Source organism: Mustela erminea, chromosome 1 (assembly GCF_009829155.1).
Source record: "Mustela erminea isolate mMusErm1 chromosome 1, mMusErm1.Pri, whole genome shotgun sequence".
Lineage (NCBI taxonomy): Eukaryota > Metazoa > Chordata > Mammalia > Carnivora > Mustelidae > Mustela > Mustela erminea.
The window spans coordinates 1,278,185-1,301,284 of record NC_045614.1 but is presented as its reverse complement, the minus strand read 5'-3'; the positions used below and the strand labels follow the sequence as shown (position 1 = coordinate 1,301,284).

The window sequence follows — 23,100 nt, the reverse complement described above, 5'->3', positions numbered from 1 at the left end:
CGCGTGTGTTGTGTTGCGGCTGGTGTGTTCAGATCTAGAATTTCCATGCGGGGCGGGAGGTTCTTGAGATCTTGCCTTTTTGCTGCTGAGATGTTCTGTTTTCCTGTTTGTCTCGATGACACTGGGGGCTGCTCATGGGCCTGCAGTGGACGGTCCCACGGCTGCCTCGTCCCAGCCCTGGCCACTTGCGCTGTTTTCCACTGGGCTGAGCTGGGGTTCCGGATCTTCGGATGCGGCATGATTCGGGCCTGTGCTCATGCCGGGCAGGTGTGAGCACAGGCTGCAGCTGGCGGGGCTCTGGCTCCGGCGCATGTCTGTCTGCCCGCCCCCGGCCTGCTGGCCAGCGTGGCCCGGCCGCAGTCCCACGGGATGTGCGCACTGGAGGGCGACGTCCGTGCATCGTCCGTGCTGGGGAACCATCCGGCACCTTGTGAACAGCTTTAATGGTTGCTTTCCCCACCAGCCTTTCGGGATCTTTGAGGTTCTGGATGCTCCTCCAAGGCCCCCGGCAAGGGTGTAGGGTTTGCTCATGGCCCCGTGCTACCCAGCCCCGCACGGCACCAGATCAGGGTTATCCGGGCCGGTCTCGATCCTCAGACCACCCCGGGCTGCCCCACGCCTCAGCCGGGCTCCTCCCTCATCCAGGGTAGACTCTGCATCCCCCCGGGGCCCGGCCTCATTTGGGTTCTTAGAACACTGAGCAAGGCGCTGTGAAAAAGCAAAAGGACGAACATACTGTCGTGTTTTTCATGTCATATTTCAAAATTCTGTGGTGGTTCCCGTTTGCAGGGGGAGAAGTCCGTGTCCGTCGACGGGAAGTGCAGCGACGCGGCGCTGCTGGGCAGCTTGCTGGAGGAGATGAAGGCCACGCTGGCCCAGTGCTGAGCGGCCGCCGCCTCGCCCTCGCCGGGACGGGGCGCCTCTGTTGGCCGGGCGAGGTGACGCGTCGCGTTGATGTATCCTGTCGGCGTTTTTACTTTGACTCTCTGCACTCTTTGGGGAGAAGTGCTGAGGCCGCCCTCCTCAGGCGGGGCCTGCGGTAGCGACGCCGCCTGGGTAGCAGATGGAACCGCCGTCCGGGCTGCGGGTGCGCCGTGGACGGCGCCGCGTGGTATATCCTGCTCCCGAGAGGCCCTCCGAGGCCCACAAGTCCTCCAGGTGCCCTGCCCACGGGCACCTGCTCACTGCAGAGACACTCCTCGCCCTCCCGGCCGTGGGTCAAGACGCCTGCTGGCCAGAGGGTCGTGCAGGCTGCTGTCCGTCATGTTCTTTGCGCCCCACCACGTGTTTGTGTGTCAGACTGGGGGCCGCCACCCGCGGTGGGGGTCCGGTCGGAAGCCCCGATGGCGCAGGACCCAGACCCTGCTGGTTCACGGTGTCCCCTGTAGTGAGCTGTGTGTCCGTAGGCAGTGTTTGGTGAGTGGTGGGGCCATTGGGGATTCCAGGTCCTTCCCGTCACCGAACGCTCCACAGGGTGCCCGCCGCTGCCAGGAAGACATACTCCTAGGGTGGCCCGGCCCCAGAACGTAGCCCACGGAGCGAGGAACGGAGACTCGTTCCACGCCTGTGAGGCGCTGCCTCAGGGCAGCGGGGGTGGGGGACGGTCCTCACTGATGTACCTTCCTCCTGATGCCCACGGTCACTTTAGCATGTAGAGTAACCTCTTCCGGAATCCTGTGCCGTGGCGCTAGAACGTCAGCACTGTGTGGCGTGTCAATGTGAGGATCGATTCGCTGTCGACATTCCCAGGTAGAGGAGAGACGTGTCCCGCTGCTGTAATGATTGTGTGTCCAGATGATCCAATAAACTTGTGAAACAGACGCTTACCTGGTGGATGTCCTGCCCGTGTCCGCGCGCGCCTGGTGATCTCCAGGGGAGCCCCTCCCACCCGGGGGCTCTGGACAGTCCTTGAGCTGCCGGTGGCCCGTCCTACCCATGCGCCCGTCCCCTCGTGATTGAGGTCGTGTCATCGCCGTACACCCCAAGCTTGGGTGGTGTGGCAAGGAGCCGCCTGACCCGTGGGCTCCAGGAGCCGCGCCTGCGATGCCCCGTGGATGTGCCCGCGCTTCGGGGCACCTCGCTAGCGAGCGGCGCGTGGGTGAGTGGCAGGACGGCTACTGCGAGGCAGGTCCCCCCCGTGTTGGCCTGACCTTCCACACGCCCGCGGGCCTTACACCACGCGGACAGGGTCGGTCCGTTCAAGACCAGTAAGGCGGGGTCAGTGGATGGGCAGCCAGATCAGCTCGAGCTTGAAATCGCTGGCGGGAGATCACGGAGCCTGAGCACAGATGGGCAGACCCACCGGCCACCAGCGTCCCCGCTTGATAATGCGTCCAGAAGCACCAGCCACGAGGCGTTCTCACTCTTCTCAGTGGACAGAGTCACGTGTCCTGTGCTGTGCCAGACCCCTTGCTGGCCCCTCACCTCCCTTCCTGCGGCCCAGGAAGCACCGAGGCAACAGACCCCACGTTGACGCAGCGAGGGCGGTTCTGGCCGGGCCACCAGCCCGCACTCCCCACACCCATCCCCTGGGTGGGCGCTCACCCGTGAGACTGCCGTTCTGCACAGTCACCAGCATGTCGCGCCCCACATGCCTCATGCACTGGTCCTGATATGGACGGGCCGCTGCCAGCAGCACTTCTAGGCACAAGGCCGCCTCCGGGCGGGACTCTGGCCCCTGGGTCCCCTGCTTGCCTGTTGCTCAGATCAAGTGCTTGGGGCCCCTCGTAAGCTCCGTGGAGGGTTTGCAGAAGGAAGAGACGCAGCAGGACCCTTCTGTGCTCCTGTGGCTCAGGTTTGGCTCGACGTGGGTGAGCCCTGAGAGGCGCCCGAGCTGGCCCCAGTTTTCACCAAACTGCGGTCTCTGAGTCCTCAGTGCACCTGCCGCATCCCAGCCAGCCCAGTGGTGTTCAGACGGATTGCACCAGAACAGGCATGGACGTCCCTCTGCCCACAGTCCTGTCCCCGAGTGTGTGACCAGGATGGGTTGACCCCTGTTGCCCTGAGAAGGACTGCTCCGTGATGAGGAATGTCAGGGACGTTTAATCATCGCATCTAACAGCTCGGGGACCCCGCCCGACAAAGCCACACTCCCCTCCCGGGGGCCCAGGCTCTGACAGGAGAGGAGGAAGGCGGCGGCAGCTGCTCCAGGGGGTCAGGCTGGGACAGTCCAGCCAAGTCCTGGCTCCGCCTCCAGGCTGGGGCCGGTCTGGCAAAGCCGGTGCCCATCAGTGCTGTGTCAGGCACTCGGAAGCATTTTCTAGAGTCAGGTTGGCCAGGTGTGGGGGCTCAAGACACGTGAAGCTTGGTGATATCAGACTGTTGGAGAGACATGAGCGCCCTCAGCCCTCCGTCCCTGTTGCACCTCCTGCCCCTGCCAGGGTCGTTGCTGGGGTGCTGGCGCCTGTGACAGGGCGCAGACAAGACCTTCAAAGCTCAGTGTCACGCCCAGCACTCCCACAACAGGCCGCAAAAAACGCGCGGGGGTGCGGCTCGGGCAAATTAGCTGTTGGGTTTCGATCTCTGGCTTACGGAGCCCACCCAGCCCGGACCCGGCCCGGCCCGGGTCCTCACAGCCTGCCTCTGAGCCACTCACAAGGCCGGAGTGGTTCTGTGCGTCCGCGGGAGGAGGGCAGCTGATGTTTACTCATGAAGCGATCGCTCGGGTGTGGTTGCAGGGGTGACATCTGGCTTGTCCCAGGTGCCAGGGACCCCGGCCGGCTGGGTCTGCCCTGTCCAACCCCTCCTGGTCTGTCCCCACCTCCCTTTCAGAAGGCCTGGCCAGGGCTTTGGAGAGGACAGGGCGGGGATTGGGGGTGAGGGGTGGCTTACCTTGTGTCCGTGTCCTCTCTGAAAGACACGACAGAGTCTCTCTTAGCTCCAAGCTTTAGGGCTGGTGGCCCCCAGGTCCCTGCACTGGGGCAAATCCATCCTGGGGGGCCCTCCCCAGCTCTGACCACTGTCTGGCCCCTCTGGCGCCAGCCGAGCCCAGAGGCGCTCACGGAAGGAAGGGCTGGGGTCCGGAGCCCAGGGGCCAGGTGCCGCCTTCTGTGGCCGCCGCAGCTCATACTCACCCACGAGGGCTTAAAGCACACTCCCTGCCTCTGATAAAACTCACGTACTTGTGCCACTTGTTTCTACAACGACAGCAAGGTTGGACTCGGGTCGGCAGGGCTGAGGTCGGGCTGCCCCCCCGGAGCCCAGCCGCCTCAACTCACATGTATAGGAGGAGGCCCTGCACGGCTGTTTCCCACTGTACCGACGACCTGCGGGCGCAGGAGGCGTGGAGATGGGGAGGCCCCGCGTCCGGAGCCCTGCCCTCCCCAGGCCAGGACCTCCCCTTGCCCCGCGGTGGGGCCCTACTCGCAGTTGTAGCCAAAGCAGATGACGTGCGAGTCGGTGCAGTTGGTGCAGGAGATGGTCTGATACTGGAAGATGCCTGCAACACACAGGAGGCAGCCGCGGGCTCCCCGCCTCGGCCTCCCGGGGAGCCTTCCCCGCTGGGCCCCGCGGGCTGCACCGGGCCTCACTCACCACAGTGACGCTGACAGTCAATGCGGCCTGTGTGGGCACAAGAGCACCAACCTGCCTGTCCCCTGCCCTGCCCACCCTTCCTGCCCTGCCCAAGGCTCCCCCAGGGTGGCGTTCAGCCTGGGGGCCCAAACGGCTGGTGGAGGGCAGCTGCCTCCAGGGACCAGCGGGGGCAGGTGGCAGGGAGGGGCAGGCGGGGGTTACCCAGGGCCACGGCCCAGTCGCTGGAAGGGGCCCTGCCTTTGGGAGCTGCCCTTCTGTCCCCTTCGTGTTCTGTGCGGAATGCACCCTGCCAGCCCCTCGCCCGATCTCAGGGGACTTCCCAGCCGCTCCCGGGGCTCTCCCCCACCCGCCCGGGCTCTCCATTTGCTCACTTTCGATGATGGCATTCTGGATGAGGTGCACCTGCTCCCGGAAGATGGCTCGCAGCTCATTGGGAAAATACCCTGATGGGGGTGGGCAAGAGAGGTGAGGCTCGGGCAGGGGGCGGAGGGGCCCGTGTCCGTTTCCCGCGCGTGGCGGCTGCCCGCTCACCGGGGAAATACATCTTCCCCTGGTACAGCTGATCCATCTTCTGGTACACGGCGTTCGCCACCTGGTTCAGCTTCTCCCGGGCTGCGGGTGGGTGGGGGCGGCAGGTGAGCGGCCCGGGGCCGGGTGTCCGGCAGCGCAGGGGGTCAGGCGGGGCCGGGGTCTGGCGGGCCGGGGGGCGCCCCCAGGCGGGCCCCGCCTCCCCTGCGCGCACTCACTAATCTCCGCGGGGATGGCCAGGTGCAGCTCCTTCATCGTGTCCTGGCCCCAGTCGGTGAGCAGCGAGCCCGACACGGGGATGTCGCCCACCCACCAGGACTTGAGGTTCACGTGATGGCGGTAGAAGGAGAACTTCTCCGAGAAGTTGCTGTGGCAGTGCAGGCAGCCGCGGGCCAGCGCCGCAGTCAGGCCCAGGCACAGTAGCAGGGCCATGGCCCGCCCCCGCCCGCCGCCCGCCAACCAACGGCGCCTCCCGCGCCACGCCCCCGACGGCGGCCCCGCCCCGCAACGGACAACTGCCGGCCCCGCCTCCTGGCCCCGCCCAGATCGCCCCTCCGAGGGGAGGGGTCGGCCGCGCCCCACGCATGCGCCCAGGACACGCACAAGCTCCTCCTCCCGGGCTGGAAGACCGGCTCCGCGCTCCCGGCGCGGCGCAAGCTCCGCCCACGCCCCAGCACCAGCCAATGCCGTCCCGGCCCGTTTCCGGTTGCCAGGCAACAGAGCGCGGCGGCGGGGAGCGCCCCCCTTGTTCTAGACCGCGCCCCCACTTCGGCTCCGCTTCCGGGGAGGCCCAGGCCGGTAGCGGAAGTACATCTGTCTGGGCGGGGTGGCGGGGCGGGCGCTGCGCTCTGTGGCTCCGGGGCGGCGGTCGCTGGACGCCGGACAGCCGCGGCCGGTTGGACGTGAGCCTGCAGGTGGGTCCCCTGAGGGACGGGCGCGGGCGGCGGGCGGCGGGGAGGCCGGATGGGGGCGGCGAACGCGGGCGGCGGGACGGGGGGATCCCTCTCCGGAGGGGCGAACGCGGGCGGCGGGGAGGCCGGATGGGGGCGGCGAACGCGGGCGGCGGGACGGGGGGATCCCTCTCCGGAGGGGCGAACGCGGGCGGCGGGGAGGCCGGATGGGGGCGGCGAACGCGGGCGGCGGGACGGGGGGATCCCTCTCCGGAGGGGCGAACGCGGGCGGCGGGGATCCCTCTCCGGAGGGGCGAACGCGGGCGGCGGGACGGGGGGATCCCTCCGGAGGGGCGAACGCGGGCGGCGGGGAGGCCGGATGGGGGCGGCGAACGCGGGCGGCGGGGATCCCTCTCCGGAGGGGCGAACGCGGGCGGCGGGGATCCCTCTCCGGAGGGGCGAACGCGGGCGGCGGGGAGGCCGGGTGGAGGCGGCGAACGCGGGCGGCGGGACGGGGGGATCCCTCTCCGGAGGGGCGAACGCGGGCGGCGGGGATCCCTCTCCGGAGGGGCGAACGCGGGCGGCGGGACGGGGGGATCCCTCCGGAGGGGAGGAGGCCGGAGCGGGAGCGGCCTGACGCTTTGCTCTCGGGTTTGCGCTCGGTTCTGCGACAGGTGCCCCGCGGCTTCGCTCCTGCTCTACCGCGGGACAGCCTGGGCTCTTACTGGCCCGTGTTACAGGCTCAGCGGGAGTGATAGGAGGGGCCACACCCCCGGCCCACGCTAGGGCCGCGCACTGCGGCCTCCACCGAAGTCCTCCGTCCAGTGTGTCCCCGGGTGTCCGTGGCCACCTGTTGGGTCCGTTCTCAGAAGCCACTGAGCCGTCTCCTGCCTGTGGATGAGAACAGAGCAAGTGGACGCCCCCCCCCACTCCCCCTGCAGGCACGCACCCTGCAACACCCTGGTCGGGGCCATCTGCGCACGTGGCTTCCCGTCTCCCTCACCCCTGCAGAGTCTCAGCTGAGGGGTGGGTGCCCCATACTCGCCGAGTCCCAGACACAGCATGTTTGACAAAAAAAAAAAGAAGAAAAGATAAGGTGACCGTAAGATTTGCTGCACCTGCTGGTGTGCAAATCTGGCATTCCTGGGTAAAACGTGGTGCGGCCTTAGTAGTGACTCCACTTTTCCACTTTTTAGCAAGGCTCCCGGACAGTGCGAGATTCTGCCCCGGCTCATGTCGCGGTCCTGGCGTTCTCTGTGACGTTCCTTCCGCAGACGCCCATCCGGCTCCTGCTTCCACGGGCCTCACTGCTCTCCGCGGCGGGCTTGAGTTCTTGAACGGGGCTAGCGGCACAAGCTGGTAACCAGGTGCTGGGTGTGGGTACGTGAGTTAGTGTTGGTTATAATTTTGTTTAAATCGGGCTTATTTTTTTAAGATTATTTATTTATTTGACACAGAGAGAGAGATCACAAGGACGCAGAGCAGCAGGCAGGTGGGGGGGGGGAGCAGGCTCCCCGCGGAGCAGAGAGCCCGATGTGGGGCTCGATCCCAGGACCCCGGGATCATGACCTGAGCTGAAGGCAGAGGCTTAACCCACTGAGCCACCCAGGCTCCCTAAATCAGGCTTATTTTTAAGAGCAGTTTCAGGTTCTGAGCCAGAGTAGAAGGTGGGGCTCCCTCTCCCCATAACTGCTCAGCCTCCCCCATGACCAGCCTCCCCACCAGAACCCGATGTTTGCGACCGGTGGCGGAACACCACCGAGACATGATGAACACAGGCGGGAGGTGACACCGGGCCTCCCGGTCGGTGCCGCACGCAGCCCGGCTGCTCTGCCTCAGGGACGCACCACCGAGCTTCCTCTGTTCTCTGCGGGGCTGCGGAGTTCTTGTCTGAACCTCCCTGAAGGCAGGGCACGTCCCCGTCTCCATCCCGGAGGCTGACGGTCGGAGTCTGTGCGCCAGACATCCCCGGTAACCCAGGAGGGAGTTCCGGGTGCGCCTCGTTCCTCTCTGAGCAGGAGCAGCGGCGGTTCTTTGCCCTCCTGGGGGGGTCCTCGGAAATGCTCGTTCGGTTCCTGAGCTGTTTCCTAAGCCACCTTCCGTGGGCTTGTCCGTCTGCACAGGCGCTGCCCAGCCAGGGGCACTCGGCGCCAAGTCCGCGGCGAGCCTGGTCCCAGGAGTGGGTCTGCCTTGTCCAGCGTGTGGCGAAATGGAGCTTGAACCCAGACTCCCCGAGCAGCTGGCTCAGACCTTGGGCTTCTCCTCAGGGAAGTTTCAGACGTGCCCCAGCGGGAGAGCCCCGTTCCTGATTTCCTAGAATCTTGAGATTCAGACAGTTTCGGCGGAAAGGGCAGATCCAGCAAGCGGTGAGGCAGCACCCAGGCCAACCAGCAGGCCTCGGACTGGCTTTCACACTCTGCTTTCTCTGCCCCAGGGGACAGGGGCCAAACAGTATTTCAGCATTTGTCTCCCGGTGGGGAAGGCGCAGGGGGAGGGGGAGGGGCAGGGGCCTCGAAGCCCCGTGTGTGCCCGGTGCCTCCTCCTGCCTGGGGCAGCCCAGGTGGGAGGCTCAGGACACCTGGGCTCCCATCCAGGCCCCCCCTTCTATTTGCGACTGTTTTGACTCTGAGGCCCTTCCTGCCTCTCCCGGCTTCTGGGGGTTCCAGGCAATCCTAGGCGTCCTTCGGCTTGTAGACCTGTGCCCCCTCTCTGCCACCCTGGTCCCGTGGCCCACTTCTCCGTGTGTCTGCGTCCAGATTTCCGTGTTCTTCTAAAGACGCTTGTCATTGGGCTTGGGGCTCCCCTGCCCGGCGTGACCTCATCTTTATATCTGCAAAGACCTTATTTCCAGAGAAGATCCCATTCACAGGTGCCGGGTATGTTTTGGGGGAAAGGATTCGACCCATAACGGACCGATGGGGAGTGACTGTGGCTGGGCACAGGGTTTCTTTTTAGGTGCTGAGAATGTTCTAGAATTGTGATGGTTGCACTCCCCTCTGATTGTACTACAAACCACTGGATTGTCTACTTTAAAAGTTATTTGCAGTGCATGAATTACATCACAGTGGACTATAAAAGGCTTATCGGGCGGACTGAGTATGCAGAGCCCCGTGGTAGCACCTGGCCTGCTGTGGTCTCCGCAAACCACTTCCTGCCTTCCTACAAAACAAATTGGGGAACTTCACCCCAGAAGCAAAGACAGGAGGGCCAAATGCGGGTAGAATGCCACGCCCTGTGGGGTGGGGGAGGGGCTGGAGCCACCATCCTGGGGGTCCTGCAGGGAGGTGGGTGGCTCCCCGCCCAGGAAGCTGTGCTGCTTTTTAAAAATCAACATTTCGACAGTGGAAGACAGCTCTGGGGTGCGGTCTTCTTGGACAGGACCGATCCTGGGCTTCCAGCATCTTCCAGCCAAACTCTTGGGTGCCCGGCGGGGAGCCAGGGTCGGCTGATCGAGGACACACAGGGCTGACCTTGGCGGTTGTGGCCTGTCGGTCTAGGCCCTGCCCTGCTCCAGCAGTGTCCCTGCAGGGGGGACGTGGCTGCCGCCCAAGCAGGACACAGAGGCACCGGAAGGAAGTGGCAGGGGCCGCTGCTTCTCCCCGGCAGGGTCGTGCAAGGCAGCTGCTTGGAGGAACTGTGTTTTGTTTGGTTTTCAGAAGAAAAGAGGGGGAGGAGGGGGTGGGGTGGGGAGTTTTGTCGGCTTACCTTCCTCAGCCTGGAGGCTGCTGAGTACTGCCGCGTCTCCTTTGAGGGGAGATCCTGGGCCACCCGTGGAGCCCTTAGCGTTGAACCCAAGAAGCCTGTCCCACCTTCCCCCGCGCTGTCCTCGGGGGTGTCTGGGAAGAGCCGGTAACCTGGGCTGCGGGTGGCAATGGGGGTCGCCCCCTGCAGCACTTCTCAAGGCAAAGGCACATTGAGGTGGCCGGCCACCCCTCGGCCACGGGGCGCCTGTGTTTCCCATGGAAAGTCCTTTGTTTCGGAGGGGGATTCTTCCCTTCAGGGAAGTTTTTTAGAAAATCATTGGTTCCGCTTAAAAAATTCCTGGCCCATTCTGAGGGGACACAGAGCAGGCAGGAGCCCCGAGAGCCGCCCGCCGCCCCATCTTCCAGAACCGGCCTGGTGGGCGTCTGGCCCCGGGCCTGGAGGCCTGTGGACAGACCCAGCCGTGCCCCTGAGGCCCTGCCATCTCGCACGACCCGCTTCCATCTGTGTGGGTCACGGGTCCCCAGTGACATGGTCGCAAGCTTAAGCTCCCAGAGCCACCCCAGAGGCCCCAAAGAGGCAACAACGGGGCGCTGGCGGGGTGCACGAGAGGCCTGGAAGCCAGGCTAGGCCCAGCAGGAGCCACAGTGGCCCCAGTTCGGCCGGGCGGGGACGCAGCCCCGGCCCGGCGTTCTCAAGCGGAAGGGAGTTTGCGGCTTGAAGCGCGGCCGTGAGTGAGGAAGCAGGGGCCCTGCCCTCGGGCGGCGGGAGCGGGTGATTCGCTCCTCCAGTTGGCCTGCAGGGCATCGCTGCCCCGTGACCTATGCCCGGGGCGGCCCGAGAGTGGCCAGGTGTGCGATCAGCCAGCGGGACAGGGAGGCAGGCCGCTTGGGCATTAGCGGTCTCGGGTGAGGCCCCGGGGGTCCCCGCCGGCCTGTCCGGTCACCCGTCCACGGTGTAGAGAGGCCTGGGCTACAGGTGGGCGAGTGGGGCTGCGCGCTCTGGGGCGCCACCTCCCTCCGTCCAGGTCCTGGGCGCCCGGGACTGTGCCCGCCTCCCGAGACCAGGAGGGTCTGCTGCCTGGGCCTGGGGCCTGGAAAGCACACACGTGGGTTGTGAGCAGAGCTGTGGTAGGGGAACAGCCCCGGTCCCGGGGGTGCCCTGGCCTTGGGGTGAGACCGATGGACGCCTGAATAACGGACAGGTGGTTTGCCGTGGAGGCACGTGGCCTGGCGGGACGGATGTTGGCCACCCCCACAGCCCGGGGTTTGAGCTCTGGTTCCTCCCTGTCCAGGCGTCCTGACTACTGGTTAACCAGGTAGCAAGGAGTCACTGTCCTCTAAGGCAGGCTCTCGGCCAGATGACCCCCCCCAAGGGACACTGGGCAGTGTCTGGGGACACCTGGGGTCCTCATACCTGGGGGTGCTGCTCAGCGCCCGGGATACCCCAATGTTAGCAGGGCCCAGGATGCTGATCTAATTTGGGCCCATTTTCCCTTTTGTTCGGGTAGCCACCCCGTCCTCAGACAGTGACCAGGATGTGCCCAGCCGGGAGTCAGCACAGCCGCAAGAAGCGGGGGGCGGCCAGAGCCCGTGGCGAGCGAGGGGAAGCCCTTGGGCTGGGTCGATGGCCCACTCCCTCCCGCTTCAGAGCTGCCGCCAGAGGTCGTTCCCTCGGACGGACCGTCGCCTGCGCCTCTGCTCCGTGAGCAACTCCGGAGCGGCTGCAGTGTGGCCGTGGGGCTGCTGACCAGTTCTGTCGGGGGCCAGGTTGGGCTCCCCTCGGGCCTCTTTCCCCAGCAGGGAGTCAGGGCCGTTAGAGACGGTCCGCGGGCCGAGCCCCCCGCACGCCGGCACGGGGCTTCGTGTTCTCAGTTCATCGTGGCCACGCACAGCCGCCCCCGCTGGCCACTTCCATGGCCTCCGGATACCCGACACAAGCCCCTTCCCGTCTGTGGAGGGGCCTGGTCTGGGTGTGTCACCTGCGTGGGCTCACACCCCGTGGGGCCTCCTATGTCTGGGTCCCTCCCTATGCATCGTGGGCTCGGGGTTTGTCCCAGGGGCCACACGTGGGGCCTCGCTCCTGTCCACGCCCGGGGGCGCTCCCGTGCGAGGGACACAGCTTGATCACACGTTCACCTGTTGAGGAACCTTTGGGTTGTTTCCACCCTTTTGGTGATTATCCCAGATCGTGCTGCCCCGAACACGTTTGCACGTGACGTTTCCGTGTGGATGTTTGTTGTCCCTTGTCTTGGGCGTGGACCTGGCGGAGGCTCCGTCTAACTGCCGGGCTCTTGCCGCAGCAGCGGCCACGCATGAGGAGTCCCGTTTCTGCGTGTCCTCACTGACACCGTGATTGTCCTTCGTGGTGACGGCCGTTCTCCTGGGGAGCGGTGGTTCCCTCCTTCTCCCACTGGGGCTTCTCTCGTCCCCCTGGCCCGGTCGTCCGTGGCCAGCTCTTCCGTCCTGGATGCTCCCCTCCGGTGTTCCGCACGGTTTATCCTGCCTCGAGCAGACCTTCCGGCGCCCGCGCTGCAGAGCTGGGCCCACAAGAGGGTCGGGCTTTGCGGGTCAGTGCAGGGAAGGGAGCCCTGAGCCCTTGTGCGACCAGGGCCTGGCCGGCGTCGTCAGCAGTTACCCCAGCCAGCGCTCGGGGACGCCATGCGTGGCCTAGGGCTGCTGTAGCGAGTGACCACAGATTTCGTGGCCTAAAAAAACATGGATCTATCATCTCACAGTTCTGAAGGTCAGGAGTTCAGAACGGCGCAGTCAGGGCTGGTCCCCCGGGGCTCAGGGAGACCCGGCTCCTGCCCTTTCCTGGCCCGCGGCCCCCCCATCCTCCCCGCCGGCAGTGCGGGGTCTGCCCGTCTCCGGGACCCCCGCCCTCTGCCTCCCTCTCGTGACGACCTCGTGGGGACGCCGGGCCTCCCGGGAACGCAGCGTCACCCCAGCTCGGGGCCCTGACGGGCCCCTCTGCCACGGGAGGGGACACGTCCACAGGTCTCGGGCCAGGACGGGGATGTCTCTGCGGCCTTTATTCCTCCTACCACATCCTCTCCCCTGACCAGGGCACATCAGGCGCCGCCCGAGCCCTGAGCGTGGGGTCCCGGGTTCACACCAAGGGTGAGGCCACGCGGGCCGGGTTGGGCAGCTGTGGAGGTGGGTCGATCCACCTCTGCTGCCGCCTCCCACTCGGCCCCCGCACCCCTCGCTAACCGCGGGAGGACCAGCTCTCCAGGCTCCGCGTGAGCGCCACAGCCCCTCCGTTCCAGGTGCCTGCAGGTCCGCTCGGTCCCGGCCACCCGACAGCCGTGGGGACACAGGTGTCCCGGCCCCAGCGCTGGTTTAGGCCGTCGGCACGTGACACGCAGCGTCTGACATCCATCGCCGCCTCGAGGAGCCTGGCCTTCGGCCGCAGGGTCTGGGCGAGCAGGTGGAGGAGCGCGGGCCCCGCGGGAGGGACGCCGGCTCTCGGGGTCTTCTCGGGGGCCACGCCTGCGGGAGTCACGGGGAAGCCCTAACTGCATGTTTGCTAGTAGCCGGGCGTCCCTGTCAGCCCGACATCGTCGTCCGGGGACACCGTGTCCGCCCACGCGGCCCCGCAGGAGTCTGGGCCCGGGATGCCGGTGCTCCTCCCTTTGGCTCCGCTGTCTGTGGCACTGGTGACACTGCGGCACTCTGCCGGGGCTGCCCTGGGTCCTGGGGGGCTGAGGGGCATCTCCATAGAAGCAGATCTGAGGGAAACAGAGGCCAGAGAGTATGGGGTTCCTCCAGAAGCCGGGAAAGGCAGGAGCTCCCAGGAATCCCATTCCAGATGTGGGACCTCCAGAACTTTCTGGAGTTGGGCTGTTAGGAGCCCTAGGTGTGTGGTAATTTGCTACAGCAACGTGCCAGGTCTGGAGGGACAGGCTGCTTGACGACCAGCCAGTTCCGAGCCAGGGGAATGAACCCCACGATTTAAGCAGAGAGAAGGCGGGGGGGGGGGCGTGGACTGTAACGGGTCGGCAACTTGGGCGCGGTGTGTGCGGGGTGGGGTGGGGCCGCCCGCCGGTCCTTCCGCTTCCCGGTTCTCCCCAGACTTCCCCTTCTGCGCCTTCCGCCTGGTGAACTCCGGAGACCTCCACCCCGCTGGCTCCACTGGGCGCCAGGCCTTCCCCACCCCAGCCCCCGCTGTCTTAGCCTGGCCGTTCCCCGGGACCATGCTGGGTGGTGCGGGGTAGGGATGGCCCTGGGCACAGCCTGGTGACTGCGCTCCCAGTACGAGCCTGCTTGCCGCCTTCATGTGCTCGATCGCATGCCCTTGTGCTCTCTGAAGGGGGGTCCGCGCTGTCCACATGTAAGGAGGACGCCGGGCTCAGAGAAGGCTGCAGGGGGCACCAGGGGAGGTGGGCTCTCTCGGCAGGGCCTCATCCTAGGGAACCAGCGGGCACGCGTCACGGTCCCGTGTTGGGCAGGCCAGACCCAGCAAGGCTCGTCTAGGCCTCTGAGATGGGCACTGCGGTGGAGAGTGTCCCCCCAGAATTCACGTCCGCCATCGGGAATGGGGTCTTTGCACACGTCCTCAGGCGCGAAAGGAGGGCATCCAGTGCAGCGAGGGGTCGGAGGCAGTGCAGAAACAGAAATCATGCTTTCCAGCTCTGGAGGCCAGCGCCAGAGCGGCGTTTCCAGAACCAGCTGACTGTCCCCCACCCGTGTTGCAGGTCTCAGGGAAGGCCCGGGGTGCAGCGGATCTCCCGTCCCCTCGGCGACCGCCCGACACCAGCGTCCCGCCTGGGCCCGTCTGCGGAAGCGTCGCCGGGGAGTGTGCCGACCGGGCCGGGGGCCGACATGTCCAACCCCTTCCTGAAGCAAGTGTTCAACAAGGACAAGACCTTCCGTCCCAAGCGCAAGTTCGAGCCGGGCACCCAGCGCTTCGAGCTGCACAAGAAGGCACAAGCGTCGCTGAACGCGGGGCTGGACCTGAAGCTGGCCGTGCAGCTGCCCCCCGGCGAGGAGCTGAACGACTGGGTGGCCGTGCACGTGGTGGACTTCTTCAACCGCGTCAACCTCATCTACGGCACCATCGGCGACGGGTGCACGGAGCAGTCGTGCCCGGTCATGTCGGGCGGCCCCAAGTACGAGTACCGCTGGCAGGACGAGCACCAGTTCCGCAAGCCCACGGCGCTGTCGGCCCCCCGCTACATGGACCTGCTCATGGACTGGGTCGAGGTGCAGATCAACGACGAGGGGCTCTTCCCCACCCACGTCGGTGAGCCGCGGGGCACGGGGGCGGGCCAGGCCCAGTGCCCTCCTCCGACCGGGGGAGTCTGCGTTCACACGTCTGCCCGTTTAAAGTGTGCAGTTCAGTGCTGTTTAGTGCTAGAACATTTCACCACTGCGAGAGCAGCCCCGTCATCCCCACCCCTGCCCCAGCCCCGGCTCCCACCCCCTCCTCACGGTCTGCATGGACGGGACTCCTCTGGGGCCCTCCTCGGAGTGGGGTCCTGGGGGACGGGTCCTTCTGGGTCCGGCCGCTCTCACTGAGCCCCGTGTCCTCAGGTCCATTCGCTCGGTTGTCAGTATGTTTGCCGAGTTGTGCAACCGTCACTACTACCTAATTCCAGAACCCTCCATCACCTGCAAGGAATCCCTTTCCCCAGAGCGGTCACTCCCCAGCCGTCCCTGCGCGGGGTCAGGCTGGACCTGTCACACACAGCCGGAGAGCTTTTTCTTTCCTGCTCGACCTCGGCTCCGCGCCCATCTCCCGGCTGGAGAGCAGCTGTGTGGGCTCCGCTGTGTGGGGGCCTGGCCCGGGCACCCCATGAGCTCGCTGCCGTCTCTTGTGCGCCCCGCACCCACCGTTAGCCAGCAGGGTCCCCGTGACAAGGGTGGGGACTCGTGTGTTCTCTCTGGTCTGGGCCCCCGCCCGCTGGTGCCACTGCAGCCCTCTGTGCTGTGGGACGAAGACCCGGGAATGGGTGGGGGGCAGAAGGAGCACGCGGGGGCGCCCAGCAGGGGCACGTCAGCACCATGGAGAAAAGGGAAGACGAGAGGGACTGAACTCTGTCGTCCGAGTTAGGGCCTGGGGCACGGCGGCAGGCAGGTTGTGTCCGTGTGTAGACAGAGCGGAGGTGGAGAGTGAACCCTCGGGGCACGGCCGTCAGCGTCCAGCAGCGTGTGGACGCGCTGTCCCATTTGATTGAGTAAAACCGACTGAGCGGAAACACGCCCAGGACCGGGCGAGGAGGGCTCGCAGACGGAGGGCTCCGGCCGTCGCAAGGGGAGGCCGGGGGAGGGTGGCCCCAGGCGGCGCGGCGGGGCGCGGGGGGGCTCCCGGCAGCCCGGCTGACCCCCGGCCCCGCGCGCAGGCACGCCGTTTCCCAAGAACTTCCTGCAGGTGGTGAAGAAGATCCTGTCGCGGCTGTTCCGCGTGTTCGTGCACGTCTACATCCACCACTTCGACCGCATCGCGCAGCTGGGCTCCGAGGCGCACGTCAACACGTGCTACAAGCACTTCTACTACTTCGTGCGCGAGTTCGGCCTCATCGACACCAAGGAGCTGGAGCCGCTGGTGAGCGCGGGCGGGGCCGCGGCGGGGGGCGGGGCCGCTGATGAGCGCGGGGCGGGGCCGCGGCGGGAGGGGCGGGGCTGCTGATGAGCGCGGGGCGGGGCCGCGGCGGGAGGGCGGGGCTGCTGGTGAGCGCGGGGCGGGGCCACAGCGGGAGGGCGGGGGGCCGCTGGTGAGCGCGGGGCGGGGCCGCGGCGGGGGGCGGGGCCGCGGCGGGAGGGGCGGGGCCGCTGGTGAGCGCGGGCGGGGCCGCGGCGGGAGGAGCTGGAGCCGCTGGTGAGCGCGGGCGGGGCCAAGGCGGGAGGGCGGGGCCGCTGGTGAGCGCGGGGCGGGGCCAAGGCGGGAGGGCGGGGGCCGCTGGTGAGCGCGGGCGGGGCCACAGCGGGAGGGCGGGGCCGCTGGTGAGCGCGGGCGGGGCCACAGCGGGAGGGCGGGGCCGCTGGTGAGCGCGGGCGGGGCCGCGGCGGGAGGAGCTGGAGCCGCTGGTGAGCGCGGGCGGGGCCACAGCGGGAGGGCGGGGCCGCTGGTGAGCGCGGGCGGGGCCGCGGCGGGAGGGCGGGGGCCGCTGGTGAGTGCGGGGCGGGGCCGCGGCGGGAGGAGCTGGAGCCGCTGGTGAGCGCGGGCGGGGCCACAGCGGGAGGGCGGGGCCGCTGGTGAGCGCGGGGCGGGGCCGCGGCGGGGGGCGGGGCCGCTGGTGAGCGCGGGGCGGGGCCACAGCGGGAGGGCGGGGGCCGCGGCGGGAGGGCGGGGCCGCTGGTGAGCGCGGGGCGGGGCCGCGGCGGGAGGGCGGGGCTGCTGGTGAGCACGGGGCGGGGCCACAGCGGGAGGGCGGGGGCCGCTGGTGAGCGCGGGGCGGGGCCGAGGCGGGGGGGCGGGGCTGCTGGGGAGCGCGGGGCGGGGCCACAGCGGGAGGGCGGGGGGCCGCTGGTGAGCGCGGGGCGGGGCCGCGGCGGGAGGGGCGGGGCCGCTGGTGAGCGCGGGCGGGGCCGCGGCGGGAGGAGCTGGAGCCGCTGGTGAGCGCGGGCGGGGCCGCGGCGGGAGGGCGGGGCCGCGGCGGGAGGAGCTGGAGCCGCTGGTGAGCGCGGGCGGGGCCACGGTGGGGGGCGGGGCCGCGGCGGGAGGGGCGGGGCCGCGGCGGGAGGAGCTGGAGCCGCTGGTGAGCGCGGGCGGGGCCGCGGCGGGAGGGCGGGGCCGCGGCGGGAGGAGCTGGAGCCGCTGGTGAGCGCGGGCGGGGCCACGGTGGGGGGCGGGGCCGCGGCGGGAGGGGCGGGGCCGCTGGTGAGCGCGGGCGGGGCCGCGGCGGGAGGGCGGGGCCGCTGGTGAGCGCGGGGCGGGGCCGCGGCGGGGGGCGGGGCCGCGGCGGGGGCGGGGCCGCGGCGGGAGGGGTGGGGCCGCGGCGGGAGGAGCTGGAGCCGCTGGTGAGCGCGGGCGGGGCCGCGGCGGGAGGGCGGGGCCGCTGGTGAGCGCGGGGCGGGGCCGCGGCGGGAGGGCGGGGCCGCTGGTGAGCGCGGGGCGGGGCCGCGGCGGGAGGAGCTGGAGCCGCTGGTGAGCGCGGGCGGGGCCACGGCTGGGGGCGGGGCCGCGGCGGGAGGGCGGGGCCGCGGCGGGAGGGGCAGGGCCGCGGCGGGAGGGGCGGGGCGCTCCGGCCCGGGTTTGGATGGGGGGTGGGGGTGGGGGGGGGGGGGGGGGGGGTGGGGGGGGGGGGGGGGTGGGGAGCGGAAGCCCAGGACAGCCCGCACAGCCCGCCCAGCTTGGTTCACGTGGTTTGGGCCCAAGCTGGTGGGTGCGGCCACACATGGGGGCCGCTTGGATCCCCGGCGCCGGACACCCAGCCGCTGGGGTGCTTTGGGGTTTTCTTTGGTCCCTGCCCCACTGGCGGGCAAGCCGGGATGCGGCTGCCCAGGTACACTCGGTCCCCCCCCAGAGGCCCTGAATCCTGGGGGGTCCCCCACCCCCCCAAGGAGGTCACTCCTGTCACGCAGCCCAGAGCCATCGTGGGGGCGGGATGCCTGGAGGAGGCCGGTCCCTCCCGTGGCTGCCCCCCTTTCCCTGTGGGAGACGCCAGGGGTCTCCAGAGCATGGGCAACAGCGGCCTGGGGGGCTGCTTCGGGGGCCCTCGGTGTCCCCTGGCCGGACACTGGTAGTGACTGATTCCTCATTGAGGTAGACTTCACACACGTGCAAGCTGTCCGCCGTGTGTGACACATGCCCAAGGTGCTCCGACGTCACCGGCTGGTTTCCAGGGCATTCCCTCCCAAGAAACCCCAGCCCCGCTGGCCTGCACTCCCCAGCCCACAGCTCCCTCAAACCGCCCTCCGACTGGGGCTTTGCTGACCCAAAACCTGTGGGTCCCAGCCTGGGGATGGGCCCTTGCCCACTGCTCTCCCACATTCCGGGGGGCTTTTAGCAGGAACCAGGAGGCCAGAGCGTGGCAGGACCGCTCTCCAGAGCCCCACCAGCCACCACCACCCCTGCTCGCAAGGGGTCCCAGTGAGGCCGGTGGTCAGAGCCCCCAAGGGCCATTCCAGGGAGTGGGGGCATCCCCCGAAGTGCAGAGAGGCTAGAATGTTCCAGGGGCTAGCGGGTCCTGGGCTTGCGGGGCAGCGGCTGCGGGACTGAGATCATACTCTTCGGTCCCACGGCTTCCTTTGCATGGCCCCAGGACCCCCATGTGGGCATTTTGTTTTTTCCTTTTCTTTTTTACTGAATTCTGCATGGATTCAGGTCTTTGAACTAGGTTTGTTTGTTTGTTTTTAAGATTTTATTTATTTATTTGACAGAGATCACAAGTAGGCAGAGAGGCAGGCAGAGAGAGGGGGGGAAGCAGGCTCCCCACTGAGCAGAGAGCCCGATGCGGGGCTCGATCCCAGGACCCTGAGATCATGACCCGAGCTGAAGGCAGAGGCTTACCCCACTGAGCCACCCAGGCGCCCCTCTTTGAGCTGGACTGTTTTTGTCCAGCTTTCAACGACTATTCAACTCCTCCTCACATGACCGTTCCCAGTGCCTCTGTGTCCTTGTGGGCTCTGCCTAACGGGGGGGGGGGGGGGGGTGTTTACTCTGAGCTGATGGAAAGTTCTGGAACTGGGTAGAGGAAGGGTCCACGCCGTTGTGGACGTGAATGCTGCTGACTGTCCACCTCCCGATGGGCGCCCTTACGTGACAGCCCCCTCCATCCATGTCGTATTTTCAGAGTGCCGGCAGCTGGAGCCTGCCGTGCCGTCATCTGTCTGGTGGTGGTATTTGTCAACTGTGCGTCTTGGTCCCCTCGTCATTTCTCCCACATCAATGCTGAGAGTTTTCTGTTTTTTAAGATTTATTTGAGAGAGAGTCGCATGCACACGAGCACCAGCAGGTGGGGGAGTGGCCAGGGAAGAGGGAGAAGCAGACCCCCAGCTGAGCCCAGTACGGGACCTGATCCCAGGACCCCAAGATTGTGACCTGAGTCGAAGCCAGACGCTTCACCGACCACTCAGGCGCCCAGTGCTTAGAGTTCTTTGTGGCGCCGGGCAGAGGATAACGCGTGTAAGCTCGGACTTCCCCAGGCTGTGTGGCAAGGAATCAGGTGGTGATCTGCCCGGCCACCCTGTGCACCGAGGCTCCCGGGGCCTGTCGTAGAACATGGCGGAGGGCCTTCATACCTCGTCTTTTTGCATTTGGCCTTCATCTGTTGGGACGACCCTTGAGGCTGCCCTCACCGGGTCTAAAGGCTCTTTATTTCCCGGCTGTTTTCCAGAAGTTTCTTTGCAGCATCCAACCCCCTATAGAAGGCACAGATCAGTACACCATGGCCCAGGATGACTGCCTGGTTTTGGAAATAAGGTTGTTTTTTTTTTTTTTTTTAAGATTTTATTCATTTATTTGACAGACAGAAATCACAAGTAGGCAGAGAGAGAGAAGGGAAGCAGGCTCCCCGCTGAGCAGAGAGCCCGATGCGGGGCTTGATCCCAGAACCCTGGGATCATGACCTGAGCCGAAGGAAGAGGCTTTAACCCACTGAGCCACCCAGGCGCCCCTGGAAATAAGGTTTTATTGGCACGCAGGGAGCTAGTCGTTTCCGTGTTGAGGGGGCTGCGTCCCCCACAGGGGCCAGGACATGGCCTCTCGGCCCTTCACGAAGAGCGCACCACCCCGGCTGACAGCGTGCTGTCGTCTGTTGTGTTGATCGTAAGGTTTGCCGTTAAGTGAGGCCCGTGGCCCCCTGGAGACCGGCCCCCCTGCTTCTCCGTTTGCGCGTGCCCTCCGCCCCCTCGCGTCAGTCCCTGAGGTCCCGCTTGTTCTTCACAGAAAGAAATGACCGCGCGGATGTGCCACTGACCCCTGGGCCCTGCAGTCACTGAGGCGGTGCCAGGGGACCCTCGCGCTTACAGCCACGTCTCGAGACCACGGACTTGTGCTTTGTAGAAAGCGCACCCAGTGAGCGAGCTCGGTCCTGGGGCGGCTGCACTGACCGTGGGGGTGGGGTCCTCCGCCATCCTGGTGGGCAGCCGCCGTGGGTCTCCACGTGGCCACCTGAGCCCATCTCCTTGGCAGGCATCAAACTCGAACTCCGTGGCTCTGCGTGTTGAGCACCGGGGAAAACCCACTGGTGAACCCCTAGCACTTGCCCTCGTGGCCCCGTGTCTGCTTCGCGACTCGCACGACGGGAACCCCACCCCTGCTCCCCAGCCGGGCCCCTCCACGGATCGTGGATGATGGGATTCCTCTCCCTGTTGGAGAGACGGCCCCGCTCTCTCACGAATAACACAGGACGGATCTTCCGTGTCCCGGGCTGGAACCTGTTGAATTTTGCCAAACGTATGGCTGGGGCGGGTCCTTCTGCAGCGCGTACCGGCTCTGTGCGGAAACCCTGCATCTGCGTGGCCCCCAGCGGCCCCGGGACCCGAATCCCAGCTCCGGCTGCCGTGGACATCAGGGGCCGCGTCTGGGCCACGCCGAAGTGACCGCAGGAGCACCACCCTGTCTGTGCCTCCAACCCCCGACCCTGCGTGGCGGCCTCAGTGGCCTTTTCCATGGCAGCCCTCCCAGCGTAGACCGCACCAACTCTGAGTACCTCTGGGCGTCTGGGGCGCTAGCAGAAGCAAGGCCATCCCCCAGCGCCAGCAAGTGCAATTAACGCGGCCTCGGCCCGGGGTCCGGCTCGAGGAGACCCTTTCCCTGGAATGGAGCTCCCTCTGGACGCCAGGCCTCGGCCAGCACCGAAACCACTGTGTCCCCCGGGGCGGCGGGCGTCCCCGCACCAGCCACAATACACTGTGCCGTCTTCATACCTTGGCTGCTGCCTGTCATTTCCGCTTCCCTGGCCCGAGGGCCTGGTTTTGGGCCCTGCCACCACCTTTGTCCCCGGGGTGCCCTTGTCCCCACGTGCTGAGGGCTCGCACGTGTCCCCTGGGGCGCCCCTGGAGCGGGTACCTGCTCCCTTGCCCATTTCGTTGCCCTTAAACATGGTTTTAGCTCTACCTTTCCGCGGGGCGCAAGAGGGAGCCAGGCCTCGGGGAGCCTTGCGCCAAAGAGATCAGGAGAGCAGAGCCGGGGAGCCCTTTCTTCAATGTGGGAAACGGTCCGAGCGCGCCCTCGTGGGGGTCCGGCCTGGGGCTTCTGGCAAAATGGGCACCGATGGGGCTGGAGCCCCGGGGCTGGGCTGGCTGTTCGCCCCCAGAGGGCGCCCCATCTCCGCAATCACACGCTATTTGGAAAGACCTCAAGACACTGCTGAGTGTGCAAAACACCACAGCAATTTCCAGAACCCGCTAAGAATTGGGAGCTGTTATTTGTAACGTCCCCCAAACACGTCCCCTCCTGGGCCCCCCAGGAGCTGGGACGTGTCCCCTCCCGCAGCAGAGGGGAACTTGTCAGGGCCCCGAGGTAGGTTCCCGGGGGACCCTGCGTCTTCACCAGGTCCTCAGGAGAGGGAGGCAGAGGGCGGGGGTCCCAGAGACAGGCAGACCCCGCGCTGCTGGCGGGGAGGATGGAGTGGGGTCGTGGCCAGGAAAGGGCAGGAGCCGGGTCTCCTTGGGTCCCGGGGAGACCAACCCTGCCCGCAGCGGGGTTTTAGGACTTCCGAGCCCAGAACTCTCTGAGCATCAGTCCATGTGGTTTTAAGCCCTAAGTTGGTGGTGACCTGTCACCCGCGGCCTCGGCAGGCTCAGACCCCCGTTAGAGGGAAATGTTTTACCCACAGAATGGCCGGTACCTCTTGCCCTGGGCCACTGGGAATGCCAGAATCAGAGGCTCCCAAGGGCCTCCTCCCTCCGTGCCCAGAGAGCCACCCCAGAACTCGTCCCACCCAGAGAGGTGCTGGGGTTCAAGTGCTGGCGTCTGGAAATCTGGCCGGACTGGGAAGTGGCAGTGTGGCTGGGACCAGGCGGCTGGCTGAGCGGCCTCCTGGCCGACACACAGGGGACTGCCCTCTCAGCGGCGTGAATGTCTGTCCTGCCGGCGGACGGGACCCAGCAGGCTGCCTCTGGTGCTTGGGCCAGCCCTGTCCCCTTGTAACTCCGCAGCTGCTTGCTGAGGCCGGCTGAGATCAGGGGCCCCCGTCCTGAAAACTTCCACCCTGGGGCTGCATTATCCCCAGACCCATGCTGGCCACATGGCAGCCACGAGCCGCCGAGGCCGGTGAGAGCCGCTCAGCTTCTCAGTCACGTGGGCCCTGGTCAGCGGCGTCCCTAGACCTTGTCACAGCTCCTGGTCGGAAGCAAGGTCAAGGCGGGGATGGTTGGGATCCTCCCCGGTTCATAAAAACGGATGGTGCTGTTCCCGTCTTGAGCGCCGAGCGGAGAGGGAGCCTGGGGACACACGGCGGGGTGGGGAGGGCCCCGCAGACAAGCCCCCCCCACGCGTCTCCCCGCAGGCCTGTCCCATATGGGAGCCCAGCGGGGGACACAGTACTGGCTGTTGG

General features: G+C 67.0%; 2 protein-coding genes across 10 annotated transcripts; one reads left to right on the top strand and one right to left on the bottom strand.

Moving 5' to 3' along the window:
* Positions 1-3,022: 3,022 nt before the first annotated feature.
* LOC116599141 (izumo sperm-egg fusion protein 4) lies at positions 3,023-5,577 on the bottom strand. Of its 9 annotated transcripts, none has more exons than XM_032358892.1 (10): positions 5,280-5,577; positions 5,065-5,145; positions 4,905-4,976; positions 4,534-4,560; positions 4,363-4,438; positions 4,218-4,265; positions 4,074-4,136; positions 3,832-3,849; positions 3,574-3,660; positions 3,023-3,318 (listed from the first exon to the last, which is right to left on the bottom strand). In XM_032358892.1, exons 1-10 carry the CDS (start codon positions 5,491-5,493, stop codon positions 3,228-3,230), a joined length of 777 nt encoding a protein of 258 aa, XP_032214783.1. In that variant the 5' UTR covers positions 5,494-5,577; the 3' UTR covers positions 3,023-3,227. The 9 variants fall into 9 exon arrangements, with proteins under 9 accessions (XP_032214783.1, XP_032214739.1, XP_032214730.1 ...); XM_032358848.1 differs by having other exon boundaries at positions 3,596-3,610; positions 5,280-5,560; XM_032358839.1 differs by having other exon boundaries at positions 4,122-4,136; positions 5,280-5,560.
* A 275-nt stretch (positions 5,578-5,852) lies between these two features.
* Positions 5,853-21,473, top strand: MOB3A (MOB kinase activator 3A). The gene is made up of 5 exons (XM_032359030.1): positions 5,853-5,975; positions 7,148-7,331; positions 14,353-14,900; positions 16,000-16,202; positions 20,487-21,473. Exons 3-5 carry the CDS (start codon positions 14,480-14,482, stop codon positions 20,514-20,516), a joined length of 654 nt encoding a protein of 217 aa, XP_032214921.1. The 5' UTR covers positions 5,853-5,975; positions 7,148-7,331; positions 14,353-14,479; the 3' UTR covers positions 20,517-21,473.
* Positions 21,474-23,100: the final 1,627 nt, after the last annotated feature.